This window comes from Lolium rigidum, chromosome 1 (genome assembly GCF_022539505.1).
Source record: "Lolium rigidum isolate FL_2022 chromosome 1, APGP_CSIRO_Lrig_0.1, whole genome shotgun sequence".
Classification (NCBI taxonomy): Eukaryota; Viridiplantae; Streptophyta; class Magnoliopsida; order Poales; family Poaceae; genus Lolium; species Lolium rigidum.
Window position 1 is genome coordinate 234913845 of NC_061508.1, and position 21373 is coordinate 234935217.

Below are 21373 nucleotides of genomic sequence, written 5' to 3' on the forward strand. Positions count from 1 at the left end.
CATCTCGAAGCCATCATTGTACTTCTCAACACCAAGTCCCTTGACCCTTACTCTAAGAGCACCAAGCCTAGCATAGGCATCGGATACGGATTCTCCATCTCGAATCATGAACTGGTGGGCCTCTTGCTTTGCGGTCTCATAGAGAGCTGATTGGATCAAATCGGTTCCCTCTTGGAGTACTATGATCCGATCCCACAACTCTTTAGCGGAGACAATGTCATCGACTTGATCAAGGAGCTTGCGGTTGATGCCACTTCTAATCTTGTCACGTGCGGAGGCATTGGGTTTCCGGTTGTAGAACTCGGTGGAGGTCAACCGAGTAGGATCTTGTGGCTCCCGATGTCCATGAACAATAAGCTCCCATAGCTCCACACTGCAGCTACGAATATGAGATTCCATAGCAGATTTCCAATGTGGAAAGTGGGTTCCATCAAAATGGGGAATGGTCCCACTATGGTTTATATGAGGCATGGGTGAAGTGTTTTTGGGATAGTCATGGTTAACTTCATGGTAGGTTTCCTTAGAGGCCGAAGCCCCACTAGGAGTTCCACCCGCAGTTAGGTTCTTAAGCATGGCAGTCATTTCGTCATTTGGTTTTGTAGCTCATCCTCCTTTTTCTTCTTCTCGGCATCATATGCCAAGAATCTAGATTTCATCTCTTTAACCGAAAGGTTAGAGTCGTCATCTAGACCCTCGAAGAGTTTATCCATCTCACTCTTAAGGTGGTGAAGCCCTTAATAAGAGTCCAGGCTCGATACCAATTGAAAGTATAGAGATGGTAAACCTAGAGGGGGGGTGAATAGGTTTCTACAGATTTTAATTCTTTCTTTGCAATATTAGGCTTTGCGGAATATAAAGGTGAGCCTAATGCAAACTAGGTGAAGCAACCTATATGAGGATACAACTAACTCGAGCACGAAGGCTCTCACAGTGCGTTAAATCACAAGTAAGGAGTTCGGTTAGAGATAACCGATAGCACGCGGAGACGAGGATGTATTCCCGTGTTCCCTTGCTTTGCAACAAGGTACGTCACGTTTGGAGGAGTGGAGGTCCCACGAAGAATTCCCCGCGCCACGAAGGCTCACCCTATTCTCCGGAGCCTATCCCACGAAGGAATAGCTCACTCACTTGTGGTAGACTTTGAGGTAGCCTCCAAACCTTCACAATCTTGCTCGGAGCAAATCCACAGCCCGGATGCTTCCGGACTCCTCTTGCCCACCTAGGGTTTCCAAGGAACCCTAGGAAGCAAGCTTCTCAATGAATACAAGGGGGAATGAGATTTGGCTTGGTAGAACGATAGATCGGGCCCTCCTCTAACGATTCCCCGGAGGGATTTGAGTTTGGGTGGAGGAGGAGAGAGATCTGAGGCTTTTGGTGTTTCTAGCAATGGAGTAAGAGAGAGAGAGAGAGCTCAAGAATAGCTTGTAGTGTAGTGCCTAACTGTTCAGAGGTAGGAGAAGGCCTATTTATAGTGTTCTTCGAAATATGGCCGTTGGTCACTTGCCACCTCAGCATTTTCCTCGAGAAATCCGGTTGACCGGGCCACAGACCGGACAGCCCGGTGGTGAGGCCGGTCAGACCGGAACAGTGACCGGACGCCCTTTGCTGGTCCTGGAGCTCTTCCGGTTGGCGCCCGGACCGGTCGCCTGACTCGCCGATCTGTAGGCCGGTTGACCGGTCGGCAACCGGATTTGCTGTGTTCTGGTGTAGAGCCCGGTTGGCGACCGGTCGACCGGGTCGTGCGCCGGACTGCCCCGGTTGGCGACCGGTTGACCGAGCTGTGCGCCGGACAGGCCGGTTGCTGGCCCGGTTGGACCGGGCTGCAGACCGAATTTCTGCTGTAGACCCCTTTTTGATTGTTGTTGAAGTGGGGGTCTCCTTTGGCCTTCTTGTTCCTTTGATACACCATTTATGCCTCATTGCCTAATACCTGAGATTATCCTTATAAACATATTAGGCCAAATACTCTAGCACGGTGTCATTGTTACCAAAATAATGGATAAGGGTAAAATACCCTTACAATCCATACTATAAATACATAACTTTAGCAATGCTAGATTTGGACCCTACCATACCTAGAGCAGATATAACATAACACTACACATGCAAATCTAGTCGGATCTACCAATATACCATACCAAGATCTAACTCTAGGGTTGAGAGACCTCGTGCAAGCACAAATGCCTTTTTCTTATATCGGCTTAGCGCGAGATGGAGGTGGCTCCAGCAAAACCGACAGTTCCTCATGGGCTAGATCCAGAGGTGCTTTAAGAATCATGCGGGCCACAACGCGGAAGGAGGCCATACATCCAGTTAGGTCATTTTCTACTTCACTGTGCCTGGCTGGAGAGCATGCAAGCTACCAAACACGCCGTTGAATGTTTTGGTATGGTTTCCAGATTGTGATCACTATTATACTTATTTTCTATTTGTACCTAATTATTGCACTCCAAAGATGCTCTGATAGTAGTTGCTAGTGGGATGTACTATGCCCATCAGGTGTTACCCCTCTCAGTCCTAAAGGTGGAATAGAAGCGGAAGACTTTGCTTATCTTAAGCTCCTCCTACGGTCCTACCAGTTTTGAACTCAATAATTCCTTGTTCTTGTAAATATTAATTTTTTTCTTGTAAATATTAATTGACATGCAACTGGTTGTTTAACCAAAAGCTAGCAAGTTTAATTACACGCAGGTGTATGGATGCAGCGTCACCACTTAACCTGACAAATTTCTCATCGTAGTGCCTGGAGATTTTGCAGTAAACTGAGCTTATATTACATTCATGTCTATACTAACTACAGATTCGAAAATTTGCATTAGTGCTCGGACAACAACATGAAAACCTTTATTTTTAAAATTTGAAAACATGATTTTAAAGTTAGAAAAAATCCTGGAAAGATTATAGACATAGATAACGATGTACTGTACCGACATACAAAATCTCAATCTGAAATAACTTGTATTTTGGGCTTAAAAAGTGACAAATCTGACAGATTTTGGAGGTTTGAAATTTTGCATTTCACTAATTTAAATGTCAGATTTTGTCATTTTTCTGTAGCCTAAAATACTAGGTATTCCGAGTTGAAATTACATTATTTCCAACTTCTAGATTTTTTTGCTTGATTTTTTTTTAAAATTTTGAAATGCCGTTTTTCAATTTTTCAGGAAAAGGGCTCATATTGCCCATGCTCCAAACGTCCGGACTCCTATACATTGTATTTGATACTTTTGAAAGCAAATGGTCCCATATCGTTATTTCACTTGAAGCTGAGTGATAAGCTAATTGAAATTGATGCCTTCCTTTTGCGGCTAATGGAAATGCATGTATGCATGGCTATCGACTAGTTGTACTTGTTTTGTTTGGGTAGGAAGAAACTTCATCGTTCCCACCATCACACTCTCCTTGATTGGATCGAATTGTGAAAGATAATTCTGTTCTTTGAATCTTTCAACCGACAAACTCAAGGTGCCGATGTGCGCCACTCCTTTCGTCAACACACGTACACCTAGCTAGTATTATATACAACTTGTGTCTTCAACACGGTATGTTGGTACTTGATTTAAAAAGACAGATACAGTATATAGAATATCATTCCCGACAGAAAGGAGATTCAGAGGTTCCAGCTTCATTGTCGGAGATTCCGGAGTTCCAAGTTAAGATCTAGTTGAAACTCCATTCCAGAGAACAAATTGGAGGTTCTAACTTCAAGTCGAAGGTTCTTGGGATTCATCTCAGAGGTTTTATAAACCTAGCTAGCCAGCGTTTTGAACTGGCGCACAGACCACGTACGGTTGAACTGGTCCAGCGTTACAACCTCCCACTCTACGCTGGTGCACCTTTGTCGGCACCCTAGAAATGTCTAGACGCCAAATGGTAGTCTAATCTACTCCGTAGTATTTTTTAGCCATCAAGCGCCAAGAGTAAACATGCGGCTTATGGAAATCGTTGAGCATTACGTGAGACCAGTAAAAATCAGTTAACAACAATTTTCAATGCATGTGCTAACCACGACACCAACATTCCAGTGCCATCTTTAATTTACTTGAGATGATACCATCCTCTTTATATAACATCATGAAGTGAATCTAGCTTCACGCTTTCTATACCCGATGACCATTTATCAGTTCATGTCATCTATAATTTCGAGGATGTACTTCTGATGCCACCTCACGAAAGCATGGATCAAAATCCAGTATATGTACATTATAATATCTGATATAAGTTTTGAAACTGACGCATGGGACCGGCATGTTACGATAATAAAACTTGGCCATATAACCACAAATTAAGTGCATTGTCTTTGTCCAATAACCCACCACTGAACTTGAGAGGTGTCTCTATATAAGAAGAGGAACGAATGTAAACAGAACCGGCCATCTAGAGACACACAGAGAGAAAGAGAGTTGAGAGGGAGGGAGAGAGATTACTTGTGAAATGGAGGTAGAAGGTGTCCTAGACGAGATGAAGAGGCAGTTGAAGCTCGGGCTGCCGATTGCCTTCACGAATACACTCAACTCGAGCCTCCTGTTCGTGTCTCTCATGTTCGTCGGTCACCTGAGTGATAGCGAGCACGTCTTCGCCGGCACAGCGCTGGCCACCAGCTTTTCTTTTGTCACTGGATTCAGCTTGATGGTACGTATGCATCTGCCCTCTCCAGCATGATGTTTTGCTTTATTTCTTAATCAAGAACTATGTTCATGGCTTCATTATTCACCCACTCATAACAAGCTCGCTCTAGATATGTAGCACGACAGCCGGTACACAAACGAGTATTTTACAAACTTACAACGTACATTTTGGTGGCTTTACACTAACCTCGTGCAAGCTCTCATAACCATGATGAATTCTGTTTCTTGGAAAAAATGAGATTTTCGATACGTACTTCCATTGCGCGTCACCTGAAGCACACTCCCACTTGAGCACTCGTGTCTGGCTCAGCTTCCTTTTTATTTCGTCCTCGGAAAGCAACTTCACTTGAGTTTGCTTGGACAAAACTGGAGTGCTGCTTGACTTTATAATTGTATGTATAATCTACACAAATATTTAAGTGATCACCTACACGTACCTTTCCCGACTGTTTCTCTTAAATCACAGTCGATTTTGTAGACTGTCTAGGTGTTTGTAAAATATTTCCTCGGATCCTTTTTTTAGTTTTTTATTTACTTTTTTTAAGCCCATGAACTTTTGTTCGAATTTGATGAACGCATAGTTTAATTGCGGATATCTTTTTTGAACCTCATGAACATTTTTATCGTGAATAATTTTTTTCAAACCCTACTTTTTTCAAATACATGAATTTCCAAAATATGAACTTTATTAAGTGTGAAGTTATTCAAAATTTTACCTTTTTTAATCTAATTAATTGAAAATATAAATAATAAGAAGAAACGAACATAAAAATAAAGAGAAATACAAATAAGAGTAAAAAAACGAGCAGAAAACAGAAAAACCGTGCAGAAAGAAACCGAACCGCAAATAAATGGGCCTATCCGAAAGACACAAGGGCATATAGAGGCCACTTCAGCCGTCCCTTTGAAATGACGGCCTACAAATGCTCCGGCCCATTGTCTGGCCTACAAACGGCGTTCGGGTGATATTCGGCGGCGGCCGCCCGGCAACAGGCGATGTCCGGCGCCGCCCCCCCTCCCCCGGTCTCCTGTCTTCTGGTTTCCCTCCGGCGGAGACGCCGTGCGAAATCAAGGAGGAGTGATGCAGCCCATGGGATCGATCCGGCGGCGCTGGCATGCGGCAGCGCGATTTGGTAGGCGGACACGGGCAGCGAACTCCTGCTGCTTGTGCTCTTGCCTCTGTACGTATCACTCTTGCTGCTGGTCCACACTGTTTTACCTCTCATTGTTTCTTTCAGTTGCTTGTACATTCAATTTCTCTATGCACCTTCTACGAAGTTGCACTTGCAGACTTGCAGTAGAGCCCCTACTGCTGCTTCTACTGTATAAAAAAGAAAAGAAGATATGGATGCACTGAAAATCATATAACAGTATTCCAATTCAGCTCAGCCAGGAACCAACGTATTTATGCCTGATCGTCTGACTTGGTGACAACAAGCTACTAACAATATTTCTTCAATGCTTAATGCTTCGCTTACTGGTCTTACCATATATAGGCATAGGCCCAACATATTTATGGCAATACATGTGTTATTGTGTTTGACCTTTCTCAAACTAGATTTAGCAGTATGTGTTTGCCAATATCCTCATAAGATATACTACTTGAAATTTTTTATCCTGGTTAAACTGAATTTTATTCAAGTATATATATTTGTGTACTAGTCTTCTTCACAAGTACTTACTGACCTAGTACTAGTAATTTACATTGTTGTCTTATTTTCTAAAAAAAAATCCAGATATTTTATTATGCACTACCGCATTACTCCTTGATCTTTTGACCTTGGGTTTCAATTGGCCCTCTAAGCAATATTTTATATGTTAGAGAGAGAAAATCAATCCCCAGAATGCTCTGCTTAGAAGCTAGTACTATATTTTATTTTCACCATCTATAAGTTCCACGTATGAACCCAGGGATGTGTGCTTCTTTGTGCCTGCAAGGAAAACTAGCATCATTTTCTTTAATTTACAAAAGTAGGGAAACATATATTTTATAGACTTCATTATTGAGTTGTAATGTCTCATTTCTTTTGTCGTAGGTGGGACTGAGCGCTGCACTAGACACATTCTGCGGTCAAGCCTTCGGCGCAAAAGAAAAAGCTTCTGTAGGTGTACACACGCAGAGAGCTATGCTAGTGCTATTTGCCATATGCATTCCAGTGTCAGTAGTGTGGAATTGTACAGAGCCTATACTGATCTTCATTCGACAAAATCGAGAAGTTTCCGCCGTCGCTGGTTCCTACATTCGATGGATGATCCCAGCATTATTTGGTTATGCACTTGTTCAATGCCAGACTAGGTTCCTGAACAATCAAGGGGTCGTGCTTCCCTTGATGCTTAGCTCATTGCTCTGTTCTGTGCTCAATGTACCGCTGTGCTGGCTTCTCGTTCTAAAGTCTCCTCTTGCCAACAAGGGGGCTGCCATGGCTCTCTCTATCTCATATTGGTTCAATGCCATCTTGCTTGCTCTTTATATCAAGTACTCACCCACTTGCAAGGAAACATGGACTGGATTTTCAAGGGATGCCTTCCACCATGTGCCTCAGTTCCTCAAGCTTGCTGTGTCATCAGCATTAATGATATGGTGAGTGCTTTCAATTCTAGCAAGCCGATATATTAATGTTAGTCAGTTTTTATACAGATTCTTGTTTATCCTGCTTTTGTCTGACCTGAAAATTTTGTTAATCAAGTTTAAGATTCTGGGCGTTGGAGCTTCTAGTGCTTCTTTCTGGTATTCTGCCAGACCCAAAACTCGAAACTTCTGCATTCTCGATCACGTAGGTTTTGTTATTTCTTTTCTCTTGAAAACTACACAAAATTGTCCGGATTTTACTTATACTGGCATCCTTGGATCTCATAGGCGTAATACATCATCAATTGTTACCATGATCTCTGTTGGTTTGAGCACTTCCGCCAGGTAAGTTAACCAACTGTAACTTTACAATTCTTTTGCCCAACAGCTTGGTCATACAATTTATTTGTTTTCAGCATACGTGTCTCGAATGAGTTAGGCGCCGGTCGTCCTAAACAAGCGCGGAAAGTTGTATTAATTGCTTTGTTTATAGCTACTTCTGAAGGCTTGAGCGTATCATTACTTCTAGTCTTGTTAAGAAATGTATGGGGAAAGGTTTATAGCAACGAAACCAAAGTTGTAAAGTATGTGGCCAATATGTTACCGCTGGTCGCCATTAGCCATCTTTTTGATTCAACACAGTGCTTGTTTGCAGGTACGCAAACACTTTATTTTGTTTATCTACAAGTGTACCATTACCCGCAATTGTTGATTCTAATATACCTGTCAGCCACATTCTGGAAATCATTGCACATATATTAGACTTCTCGGCATGCTTTTATCACATGGCAAACTATGACACCATGTGTATCTCATGATTTAAATAGAGTCTGAACTTTTCAACAGGAAAATTGAGAAAGTACTGAAAAGATTTAGGTATGCGCATTTTGTTAAATGCACAAGTACTATTAGAATCATATACCTAAAATCCAAGGAATGTACCATTCCTTAAGGTTACAACTTCGCCCATGTGTCAGGGATAAATGAGGGGCACAAGTGCACCATTTGTGGAGCCCATGGATCGATTAAATTAAAATACCGTCGCCGAATGTTTTTGAGAATTGTATTTCAGAAGGAAAATTTGTATTTCATTTTGAATGTCAATTACGTTTCAAACTAGACCTTTGGAATAGAAGGACATGGTTTTGTTTTGGAGCAGAGGGGTGCACCATAGCTTACTTGTCCTTGTAAAGACATGAAAAAATTATGCTGCAATGAGTGGTACTCATGTGTTCATCATTATTTGGATTGCTAGGTACATTGAGGGGATGTGGTTTGCAAAAGATAGGCGCAATAGTAATGATAGGAACGTTGTACATTATTGGTATTCCTCTTTCAGTCGTTTTGGGCTTTCCTGTTCACCTGAGATCAAAGGTACTATACACTATTCTTCAGTTAAAATACTTTACTCGTGAAGTTCATGAGCTATAATCAAGTGATATTGAATAGCCCATGAAGTTACTTCCGTGTTTGTATTGCGACTAAAAAAAGTAACTGTCAATTCTTTGTCACTGTTGGAGCAGGGCTTTTGGATTGGGTTCATCATCGCACTCTTCGTTCAAGATTTGATATTTGGAATGCTATTTTCATGCATTAGTTGGGAGAACCTGGTAAGTTGCATACATAATAAATTGAGTTGCACTTCAATTGTCTTAACACGCATAAGATCACAACAAATACACGACTAAAGTGTTCTAGTTTGTATTATGAGAAAGCAGTTGACCTTACTAGAAGTCATCCTGCATTTAGTGGTTTGAGTGCATGGAGTAGCGGCCGCAGGGTCAGGGTGTGCCCAACTGGCCAGGCCAATGGTCCGACATGACATGCCTAGTCTATCCTCCTTCACATGATCGACATGCGTAGCTCCAAGAGCCGATCAAGACACACTTTCGATTTGGCCATTTCCTGCGTCCATATTCCCATGTTCCCTGGGAGGCTGCTGAAACCAAATAGCTCGATCTGCACTGGGATATCAGGATCACGATGATCTTGAAATTATCCAGCGCAAGGGGGCCTGCTTCTTGTTGCCACGAGGTTTTACACGGTGTTAGATATATGTAATCTTGTGATGTTGGTACGTAGTTTTAAGTCAGTGGCTACTGGCTAGGTGTATGCACCATAGAGTATTTGCATGTAGTTTGGAGATCTAGTACAGTAGTACATGGGGTGTGTGGCAAGCATTGAGTAGGAATAGAAGAGTTATTAGTAGTAGCATTAGAATAGGTCTTTGTGCATGCTTGGTAGAATTGCTCAGGCTATGTGCGTGCATGCTATCCTCCTTCACATGATCGAGTGTTTCTAGGAGGGCTAGTTAGTGTGGTGTGGGTGCATGGAGTAGCGGCCGCAGGGTCAGGGTGTGCCCAACTGGCCAGGCCAATGGTCCGACATGACATGACATGCCTAGCCTATCCTCCTTCACATGATCGACATGCGTAGCTCCAAGAGCTGATCAAGACAAACTTTCGATTTGGCCATTTCCTGCGTCCATATTCTCTGGAAAAGGATCTGTCGCTCGGAGCAATGTATGTCAGAGCTTTATGCATCATCTCCGCGTACGAGATGCCTCTCGTCGTAATAGGTTCTTCTTTCATTTCTTGTCGTGACGTAGTACCATGTCTTCCAAAACCTCATACACCCCGTGTCCGTGAGGGAGGGCCCGGACCCCTCGTGCTGTGTTTCTTCTCTGTTGTGTCCATCAATGTTGCGGCCGTGGGCCTTTGATTGATTCTGTTGAAAAATTTCTTCTGAAATGATCGATGAGGTTACGTTGCACAATTATCATGTGCTGATCGATGTGACCGCCGGATTGATCATCACCCTGGAGCTGGAGGCCTGGACCAGTTTGAGACTATAGCTACTCTAGGGTCATTTCGATTTGGCATTTTGTATGCACGTGCATGCTCTATGGAAAAGTATGTATCCCAGAATAGTGTCTTTCAAAACTTAATAGTACCTGATCTTCACGAGATGTCTCTCGTCGCACTAGGTTCATTTATTCTTTTTCTTTTCCGAAAATAGATTCATTTATTCTTTCTTGTGTGCCACAATATGCTGCCGTTGTGGGCGTAAGTTAAACATGTACTATGCCTTCCAAAACTTTATATGTGCAGAGAGGTAGGAGTATGAGTACCGACGACCTACGTCCCGTTTTTTTTCTCGGTGGAGAAAATTTACTGGTGGGCAACAGCATTTACGGTTTTCGAAAAGACCAGCCAAAATACTGCTCGAGATTTTTCAAACAAAATTTTAAATTTGTCGAAAATTGACATAAATCTGCAAATTTTGTAAATTCCAGTAATTCAGTTCGGTAAAATTTTCTCTCAGCGAGCAACGGTATTTACGTTGAAATACCGGCCAAAATACTTCTCGAGATTGTTCAAACAAATTTATAAATTTGACGAAAAATTGACACACATCTCCAAATTTATTTTTTCTTTGCAAATTCCAGTAATTTCGTCCAGTAGAATTTTCTCTCGGTGGACAACGTATTTACGGTTTTTGAAAATTCAGGCCAAAATATTGCTCAATATTTTCAAACGAATTTATAGATTTGTCGAAAATTTGACACAAATCTCCAAATTTGAATTCTCTTTGTAAATTCCAGTAATTTTATCATGTAGAATTTTCTCTCTGTTAGCAACGGTATTTACAGTTTTCAAAAATACCAGCCAAAATACTGCCCAAGATTTTTTTAATGAATTTATAAATTTGTTGAATATTTGACACATATCTTAAAATTTGTTTTGTTTTTGTAAATTCCAGTAATTTGGTCCGGTAGAATGAGATTTCGTAATTCCAGCAGAGAAAAAAATATCCCTTGGCCCATATGGAACTTGAAGTTCGCTATATTATACTAGTATGTATCTAGACACTCTTTAGTGTTTCGATACTTTTTTATTGATGAATACGTGTATTGGTTTTCTAGTTAACCGGTTAGTTAGTAGTGTCTAGCTAGCTGGTGAGCGTGTAGGTGTACCAATTTATTTTTTGTGACAACGTGAGTATATAGTTGAATTTGGATTTGGATTCATATTTATATTTTTCCTTTTTCTTATAGGCTGCCAAAGCTAAAGAGAGAGTATATGATTCCATCTCGCAAAAAGAGAACATCTCAGAGGACAGTTTAGCACAACTTAAAGGTGTAAGGAGTACTGTACAAGAAGAAGATCATGTATGTCCACCAGACATGCCTTGATCAGAAAACCAAGGGACGTGGACAAAGTTTCACCTACTTGCTCCTTCGGCAGATCCTAGAAGTAAAAGATCTACCGCCTTTACCTAACTGTATTGGTTGTATCGCCTTGATGCGATTTTTGAATCAATAAAAGCTCCCTTTAAAGGTTAGTCTTCTGAAGGCATACAATAGATGCGCCCGTCGTGCTGACAAGGCTCAGAACAACCGTGTGGCCTGGAGCGTGAGAGGTTGAGAGACCCCTAGACTCCAATCATAGAGCTTTGTGGTTGTCTTGAACTCTTGATCATGTCATCTTCAAGAGGTACCTCCTGCCGAATGGAAACAAACACAAAGAAAACGGGTCGTTCCCCTCGCGTCGCTCCCTCCAGGTGACCGAGGGGGTGAAACCCTACAGCGCCGCCACCACCGACCTCCCCTCCTCCCCCTCCCCCCTTCCCCTCCCCTCCTCGTCGCCCCTAGAGGTGACGCTGGCCGAAGGCCGCGTCGCCGGTGAAGGGGGCGGCGGGGATCTGAGCCCTTGCTCCTCCCGTGGCTGCTCGATGGAGGAAATACGCGCGGGGCTCGCCTAGATCGGGGCGGCGGCTCGACGGACCTCCCCTTCGCGGGCGGTCTCTCCAGCGGCTTCCCCGGTGGGGGCTCGGGATCTGAGGCGGCGGGCTCTGAGGTGTGGCCATGGGGCCCTGCGGCGGACGTCATGGCGGGCGGCTCTGGTGGTGGTCCTCGACCTCGCGGGAGGTGAGGCGGCAGCGGACGTCGACAACGGCGCGGTCCTCTGCGTGAAGATCTGTGGTATGTGCTCCCGCCCCTCTCCCCCGCCCGCTCCGGCTATTGGTGGCGACGCCGCTGGCTCTGGGCTTGGGGTGCTGGTGGTTTGTTTGGGGTCAGGGGAAACCCTAGGCTAGCTGGTTCGGCCCGGCGTTGTCGACGCCCTCGGGTGCCGGGTTCCTCCTTGGAGGCGACGCTGCGACCCCTCTTTCCACCCCCGACCTATCTCCTGGACGAAAGTCCAAAATCACTCGATTGGGCGACGTCGACGTGCTGCGCCGTGACCTCCTTGGAGGCGTCGCCTGGGGAGATGTGTGGTTCGGGTGGGGAGTCGAAGGTGGATGCTTTGGTCCTCGATGGCCACTGCCTGTGATCTGTTGTTGTGTCCGGTGGCTTTCCTGCTACGCTAGGTTGTTCAAGGGCGGCGGTAGTGTGGTCGGTGAGGTGTGCTCTTCTTGTCATGGCGGTCGTGCTCCAGGAGGTCCTTGGCTCTCGAGCCCATCTCTTCTCCAGCTCTCGGGTGAGCTTCTCTCATGTCCGATGGTTCGACGCCTCCGAGCCATGGCGAGAGGGTAGGGGCCCTCTTCGGCATGAGAACAGGAAGATTTGGTGCTCTTTGTCCCGGGTTCTTCTCCTCGCTCAAGGCTTCCTCTCTGCCCCTGGAAGTGACTCGTCGTGCCCCGCTGGTTTGGAGTCCTTGGTGCCGTGGAGTGGCGGTCTTCGCTTCTGCAAGCCGTGTGCTTGTGCTGTAGCGTAGTGTTGTAAGCTTCTCAGAGTGCTCATTTTTATCTTTCGGCCATAATGTGTGGTGTGGTGTGGTGTTGTGTGGTACGGAGGGCCTTATGTTATGGTGTCCCGTTGTAATCCATGGCCGTTTTATGGCTTTATTAATTCAAAGCTGGGCTTTCGAGCCTTCTGTTTAAAAAAGAGGTACCTCAAACAGTGGGCGGTACACCACCATATCATCTTCAAGAGGGACCTCAAACAGTGTTTGGTACACGTCCCCTGATTGATCCCCAACATGTTCACCAACGCTGACTTTTTTTAGAGGTAGGTCATGTTTTATAGCTTGGAAAATATGGAGTGGATTTTTATAGCTCGAGCTACATGTAGCTCTTTTTTTTGAAAAAATTGAACTTGATATACCTTATATTGGGGGCTGCACAAGAAATAACAAAATCTGAAAGATTTTGAAGTTTTGAAAGTTTGTACTATTCGCTATTACAGATTTCAGAATTTGTCATTTTGGCACAGCCACGAATATAATTAAGGTATTTCGAGTTGAAAATTTGCACGTTTGTAGAAGGCAACATTTCAATTACAGATTTTCTTGGAACTTCAAAATGCAGTTTTCAATTTTTTCAAAAAAGGGTCCACATGTACCTCGAGCTGCATTTGTGGTTTTCCGGAAACCATGTACAGTAGTATGTTAATGCATTTGTGAGCATGTCAAAAAGTTAGAAGCATTCACAAGAAATATGCTACTAATCGGTGAAAAGGGAAGCTTGCAGCAAGATTCTTTTTAAAGGAAGCTTGCACGTTGCAAACCAGGGGCAGTTTGTAAAAGCCAACCCACGGCAACTAATGTGTATTCCACGTATGCAAGACCTAGAGGCTAAGAGGACTTTACCTATTTCGTCTCTATATATATACATCCTAAACTGAAACGGCAATCATCATCTGAGAGAGAGAGACACAAGAGAGGAGAGAGAGAGTATTTGTGAATGGAGGTAGGAGATGTACTAGACGAGATGAAGAGGCAGTTGAAGCTCGGGTTGCCGATTTCCTTCACCTATGTGCTCAACTTGAGCCTCGTATTCGTGGCTCTCATGTTCGTCGGTCACCTGAGCGACAGCCAGCACGTCTTCGCCGGGACAGCGTTGGCCACCAGCTTTTCTTTTGTCACTGGATTCAGCATGATGGTACGTATATGCATCATCTCCCCTCTCCAGCATGATGTTTTGCTTCGTTCCGTTACAAAAACTATGTTCATGGCTTCATTACTCATTGACTCAACAATTAACAAGCTCTAGATGTGTAGCACACCGGCCAGTACCCGTACGAGTATTTTACCATGTACAATTGTGGTGGCTATCAGTAGCGGAGCCAGGTTTTGTATATTAGTTATGCAAAGTCATATAAATTGTTGTTCAACACAATAACACTATACGATATGAAAGCTCAAATTTTCATCAGGATATTACCGTTGGCGTTGAGATCAAAGTAATCTTTGGTTTCTTTGCAGCCTTCAGATCACTGCACTTGTCTTGCTTCTTCTTGTTCTTTATTATTAAACCTACAAGTAGTATAATTTTTTAGAACTAATGGAGGATCATCCTCCACAGTTGGAGGAAATAAAAAAACAGAAATTAAAATTGCTACAAGCTCCCCTGTGGGTGATTAAATGCTGCTGATGCCGCAGTGCCGCCGTAGCCGTTCCTTATTCCGGAATCAAGATGTGCCGCCGTGGTTCTTGGCTTCTCACCGAGCCTGTCAAACTTGGCTGTGTGCAGCGCCGGCGCGGCTTTAGGCAGTGCCGCCAGGAGAATCGAACGCGGGGGGCTGTATTCTGTAGAGAGTGTGGAGGAGCGCCGGAGGGCGCGTTCCATGAGGCCGCCGGCTGCTGAGGTCCGTCGAATCCAGTTGGCACTAGGGCTCCTGGTTGAGGAGGAGCGGTTGCGCTCGAACTGCTAGTCCAAATCGATAAGTTTTTTTTTCCTTGAGCTTAGTCCAAATGGATACACTGCGGGAGGGCTATGCCGGAATAATTGAATGTAAATATATACTGCTTGACTGGCTGACTTTGTAATCTAAGCTAACCAGTTTTCTTCAATGGCTTACTGCTCCGTAGGACTATATATATACCACTGTAGTCTTACATTCTTACAATACATCGGCATAGGCCATGCATATTGTTGGCAATACATGTGTATGACCTTCCTCAAACTGATGTGTTTTCCTAGTGTCCTCATAAGCTAAACTACTTGATTTTTTTCCTTGCTTAATTTGAACCTTCTTAAGTACAGTTATGTGCTTGCATTCTTTGAAAAATATTTAACCATCTATACTAGTAATTCATATTTTTGGCCTTCAATTCTATTGCCACATATTTGATGATGTGTGGCCACATTACTTCAAGAATTTTGACCTTGGATTTCAATTTGGCCTTGTAAGCAATATTCATACATTCGGCAGAAAATACAAATTCCCGGAATGGTGCTTACGAGTTAGTACTATATTTTACTATCACCATATATAAGTTCCATACATGCACCTAAGGGTATGTTTTTCTTCGTGTCTAGAAGGAAAATTAACAATTATTTATTTAATCTGCAAGTGTAGCGAAACATGTATTTTACAGACTTCATTATTGAGGTATAATGTTTCATTCCTTTTTATGGTAGGTTGAACTGAGCATTGCACTAAACACATTCTGCGGTCAAGCTTTCGGTGCAAAAGAAGAAGCTTCTGATGGTGTACACACGGAGAGCTATGCTAGTGTTAATAACCATTTGCGTGTCAGTAGTGTGGAATTTTACAGAGCCTATACTAATATTCATTCGAGAAAATCGTTTCTGCTTCCTACATCCGATGGCTAGTGCGCAGCACCTGTCGCACACTCACACTGGCCTATACTAATATGGAGCATCATCCTTGCACTGCCAATGACATAATTGGGCCCAGAACCATATCCAGAGATATAGCAGTACTAGTGCGCAGCACCTGTCACACACTCACACTGGGCACTCAGCTTCCCTTCCAATTTATTTGACCCTGTTTAATTCTTTCTATTATCTGCACACACCTCCTACACCTTTTGCGACTGGTTTCTTTCTTAAACTGTAGCCGATTTTGTAGACCAATAGGGTCCAAGCACTACGGCAAAACTGGGCGTTGCCGTGCAGGCAAAACGCACGGCAAAGGGCAAAATCTGCTCGGCAACGCCTTTGCCGTGCGGCCGTGCACGGCAAAGATTGCACGGCAACGACCCACCCGGCAAAGATGCCTTTGCCGTGCGTCGCGGGCAAATCGCACGGCAACGCCTTTGCCGAGCGTCGCAGCTTTGCCGTGCGCTGTGGAAGCTTTGCCGTGCGTGTTTCTCTGCCGTGCGCCTGTCGCCTTTGCCATGAGGCACGTCGTTGCCGGGCACTGGACGATCGTTGCCGTGTGCTTTACCTGCCCGCACGGCAAAGCGGTTTAGCAAAACTAAAAAAAAAATGACGCCGCTCGCCGTGCTGCGGATGCCGAGCATGGCGTAGTGGCTGGCTGGCTGCTGAATGCTGCCACGCGTGCTCGCCCACGCCAGGTCACCGCCGCCGCGCGTGCTCGCCCACGCCAGGTCGCCGCCGCCGCGCGCCCGCCCATGCCCGCTGGCCGCCGCGTGCTTGCCCACGCCCGCTCGCCGCAGCGACGCTCGAGGATGGCCAGGACAGGGAGGAGGCGGCGACGCCCGAGGATGGTCGCCACGTAGCTCCGGCGCCGCCGTACTCAACTCCCGCACCATCTCTGGGAGGAGTCGGGGATGAGAAGCTCGGAGAAGAGCTCGGCGCGCTCCGACCAGCCGACCGCCGTCGCCGCCACAGGAACCGGAGTCGAGCGCCGCCGTGGGCCGAGGATGAGCGCCGCCGCGGGAACTGGGGACGGGCGCCGCCGTGGGAACCGGGGACGTGCGCCGATGCAGGCCGGGATGGGCGCCGCCGCGTGCTGTGGCCATGGCGGCATGGCGCTCAGAGCCACTGCCTAAAACTGTGAAGTCGTGGGGCATGGAGCTCGGGGAGGGTGCTATAACAGAGTTGAGAGATGGGTGTGGTTTCTCAAAGAAAGAGAGATGAGTGTGGGTCGTGGGTTGTGGGGCCAAGGTAGACGTGAGGTAGGCCACGTCACCTATCCGGGCCATTCAGCTATGCCATGCCATAGATCTGTGGCATATTTTTTCAGCCAATCATAATTTATTATTCTTTGCCGTGTGTAAGTACTCAGCGAAGTGGGTTTTTGCCGTGGCTTTATTTTTTGCCGTGCGCCAAATTGTGGCTTTGCCGTGATAAGCTTCTTTGCCGTGCGCTAATTGTGGCTTTGCCGTGATAAGCTTCTTTGCCGTGCGCTAATTAGGCTTTTGCCGTGACATGTTTCTTTGCCGTGCGCCGTTAGTTCTTTTACCGTGCAATGATTCTTTGCCGTGCGTCCTCTCCGCTGATACACGGCAAAGAAATCTTTGCCATGCGGAGCCACACGGCAAAGACGAGGTGCACGGCAACGCCCTTTTTTCCCGTAGTGAAGCCTCCAAGGCCTACCATTTATTTTCTTTCGGAGTCAGCTTAAATATATATCGATGCAATCAGAATCATAAATTGTAGTTCTAATTCAGTTTTCACCCGGAGTCATTTACTGTAAACATATTTACTGCTTGACCGGCTGACTTTGTCTAAGCTAACCCGATTTCTTCAATGGCTTACTGCACCCTAGGACTACTCCCTCCGTTCTCTTATAGTCTACATTCTAGAAAAAATCATACAAATTAGTAGTGCATTTATTAGTACTACTTAAATTGGTAAACAACCAATCCAAGTTACATTGAAAATAGCGACATCCAATAGATAAAGGAGGATCACTTCATTTTTCATCTTGTTGTTAACTAAAAGCTAGAATGTAGAGTATTTCAGAATAAATTTTAGGCCTAGAATGCAGATTATTTCAGAATGGAGAGAGTAGATACCACTGTAGTCTTACAATACATATGCATAGGCCAAGTATATTGTTGGCAATACATGTGTTTGACCTGCCTCAAACTTATGTGTTTGCCCAGTGTCCTCATAAGCTAAACTACTTGAGTTTTTTTCTTGCTTAATTTGAACCTTTTTAAGTACATTTACGTGCTTGTGTTCTTTGAAAAATATTTAACCATCTATACTAGTAATTTGTATTGTTGGCTTTCAATTCTTCTGCCACATATTTGATGATGTGTGGCCACATTACTTCAAGAATTTTGACCTTGGATTTCAATGGGCCCTGTAAGCAATATTTTATACATTCGACAGAAAATACCAATTCCCGGAATGGTGTGCTTACGAGTTAGTACTATATTTCACTATCACCTTATATAAGTTCCATACATGCACCTGAGGGTATGTTTTTCTTTCGTGTCTAGAAAGAAAACCAACAATTATTTATTTAATATGCAGATGTAGCAAAACATATATTTTACAGACTTCATTATTGAGGTAATGTTTCAGTCTTTTTTATGGCAGATTGGACTGAGCAGTGCACTAGACACATTCTGCGGTCAAGCTTTCGGTGCAAAAGAAGAAGCTTCTGTTGGTGTACACACGCAGAGAGCTATGCTAGTGTTAATAACCATCTGCGTTCCAGTGTCAGTAATGTGGAATTTTACAGAGCCTATACTGATATTCATTCGACAAAATCGTGATGTTTCTACCGAGGCCGCATCCTACATCCGATGGCTGATCCCAGGACTATTTGGTTACGCACTCGTTCAATGCCAGACTAGATTCCTGAACAATCAACGAGTAGTGGTTCCCTTGATGCTTAGCTCATTGATCTGTTCAGTGCTCAACGTACCGTTATGCTGGCTTCTTGTTTTCAAGTCTCCTTTTGCAAACAAGGGTGCTGCCATGGCTCTCTCTATCTCATATTGGTTCAATGCTATCTTGCTTGCACTATACATCAGATTTTCACACACTTCTAAGGCAACATGGAAAGGGTTTTCGAGGGATGCCTTACACCATGTGCCTCAATTCCTCAAGCTTGCTGCCTCGTCAGCATTGATGCTATGGTGAGTGTTGTCTGTTCTCCTACGTCATTCTTTAATCTTAGTCAGTTATTTATGTGTAGATTCTCTTTTATCTAGCTTTTGTCTCACGTGGAAATTTTGTTAATCAAGTTTAAGATTCTGGTCGTTGGAGCTTCTAGTGCTTCTTTCTGGTATTCTCCCAGACCCAAAACTCGAAACGTCAGCATTCTTGATTACGTATGTTTTTTTTGCTTTCCTTGTATCATAAAAATAATACACAAATTTATCTAAATTTTACTTACACTGGCATGGTTTGAATGCATAGGCGTAATACTTCATCAATAGTTACCATGATCGCCATTGGTTTGAGCACTTCTGTCAGGTAACTTGAAATCTGAAGTTCACATTGTAACTCCACAATTTTTTGCGTAACACCTTGGTTATACATTTCATTTGTCTTCAGCATACGTGTATCAAACGAGTTGGGTGCTGGTCGTCCAAAAGAAGCGCGCAAAGTAATATTAATAGCTTTCTTTATAGCTACCTCTGAAGGCTTGAGCATATCCTTACTTCTAGTCTTGTTAAGAAATATATGGGGAAAGCTTTATAGCAACGAAACCAAAGTTGTGAAGTATGTGGCCAATATATTACCTTTGGTCGCCATTTGCCATATTGTTGATACAACACAATGCTTGTTTTCAGGTATGTAGATGTTTTTTATTTATTTATCTACACAAAGAAATCTACCATGAATATTTTGCAAATAATTACACAGCGTTGGGCTACAATTCATGGTTATATCACATGGAAAATTGTGACACAATGTGTTTGAATAGAAATGGACATTAATAATCCAATAGGAAAATTGACGAACTCATGAAAATATTTACTTTACATTCCCTGTTAGTTAAATCATATGAGCTAATTTTGTCAATTGCATAACTACTATTAGATTCTTAGAATTAGGGTTTAGGAAATTTAGAGTTGATGGTGATTGGAAACAATTGCACAAGTTCCGTGAAAATTAAAGGAATGTACCACTCCTTAAGGTGGAAATTTCTCCCTTGTGTTAGTGATAATAATTTGCGGGGAATGAAGTGCACCATTTGCGGAGGATGATTCCATTAAGTTAAACTTGTATAATTATTTAGATGATGGTAACAAGGAAAATTTGTGTAGCATGTGAAATGTCGATTAAATTTCGAACTATGTAACCGTGAAACCATGATATGGTTTTGTTTTGGAGCAGAGGGGTGCACGATTGCTTACTAGTCTATGCAAAGTCAGGGAAGTATTACCGTGAAATCAGTGGTACTCATATATTCTTCACTTTTCTGGATTTCTAGGTACATTAAGGGGATGTGGTTTGCAAAAGAAAGGAGCAGTAATAATTTTAGGAACAACATACATAATTGGCGTCCCTCTTTCAGTTGTTTTGGGATTTGTTGTTCACTTGAGAGCAAAGGTACTATACCATATTCTTCGGTTAAATTATTTAATTGATGAAGTATCTGGCTATTAATGTAAGCGAATTTGACTATCCCATGGAGGTACTTATATAATTGTGTTGTGATAAAAGTATACCTTTCAATTCTTTGTACCGTTGGAGCAGGGCTTTTGGATCGGGTTCATCATCGCATTGTGCGTTCAAGATTTGATATTCGGAATGCTATTTTTAGGCATTGATTGGGAGATTCTGGTACGTTTTATATTTAAGAAATAGACATGCATTTTTACTATTTACATCACCAATTCCACGACTAACACGCTCCAGCTCCTACTAGGAGAAAGTGGTTAACCATAATAAAAGTACAAGACATCCTACATTTAGGAAATTCATCGCTTAAATCTCAATTCATCGTCAATTGTATTTGGATTCATATTTATATTGTTTCTTTGTTTTATTTATAGGCTGCAAAAGCTAAAGAGAGAGTACATATTTCCATCTTGCAAAAAGAGAACGTCTACAATAGAGAGGGTCAGACAGATATAGGGCAACTTAAAGGTATAAGGAGCACGGTAACGGAAGAAGATCATGTTTGTCCACCCCACATGCCTTGATCAGAAAATCAAGGGACGTGGACAAAGTTTCACCTACTTTGCTCCTTGGGCAGATCTCAGGATTAAAAAAAAACTATTGCTTTCAGGTTAGGGCACGTACAATGCGGTGATGTCAGCCTTCCCTTAGAGATATTACGTCAGATTTTTTTGCTTAGTTAGATGAGAAAGAATGAAGAGAGAGAAGCTTATCTCCCCTTAGCTAAGGGATCCTCTCTTAGAAAATAAAGGAAGACTATTTTCTCCATTGTATCACATATGTCTTCCCTTAGCAATAGATTTCCTACCAAAATTTAATTATTCATATATATTGCTAGAGATGGATGTAAGAGATAATGCATTGTATGACTTATATCTAATGCCTTCTCTAGCTGATGTGGCAGAGTAAGGAAAGGCATACCTTCTCTACC

The 21373-nt window shown here is 43.5% G+C and overlaps 1 protein-coding gene and 1 long non-coding RNA gene across 2 annotated transcripts; both read left to right on the top strand.

Moving 5' to 3' along the window:
* The first annotated feature begins 6392 nt into the window (after positions 1-6392).
* LOC124656185 (protein DETOXIFICATION 16-like) lies at positions 6393-11392 on the top strand. The gene is made up of 7 exons (XM_047194978.1): positions 6393-7209; positions 7316-7402; positions 7486-7542; positions 7614-7852; positions 8453-8571; positions 8721-8807; positions 11255-11392. The coding sequence occupies exons 1-7, from the start codon at positions 6755-6757 to the stop codon at positions 11390-11392; spliced, it is 1182 nt and encodes a 393-aa protein (XP_047050934.1). The 5' UTR covers positions 6393-6754.
* Positions 11393-20286: 8894 nt separating this feature from the next.
* Positions 20287-21012, top strand: LOC124683331. Its single transcript, XR_006996637.1, has 3 exons — positions 20287-20370; positions 20518-20604; positions 20817-21012. It is a non-coding gene; the product is annotated as an uncharacterized LOC124683331 (long non-coding RNA).
* The last annotated feature ends 361 nt before the right edge of the window (positions 21013-21373 follow it).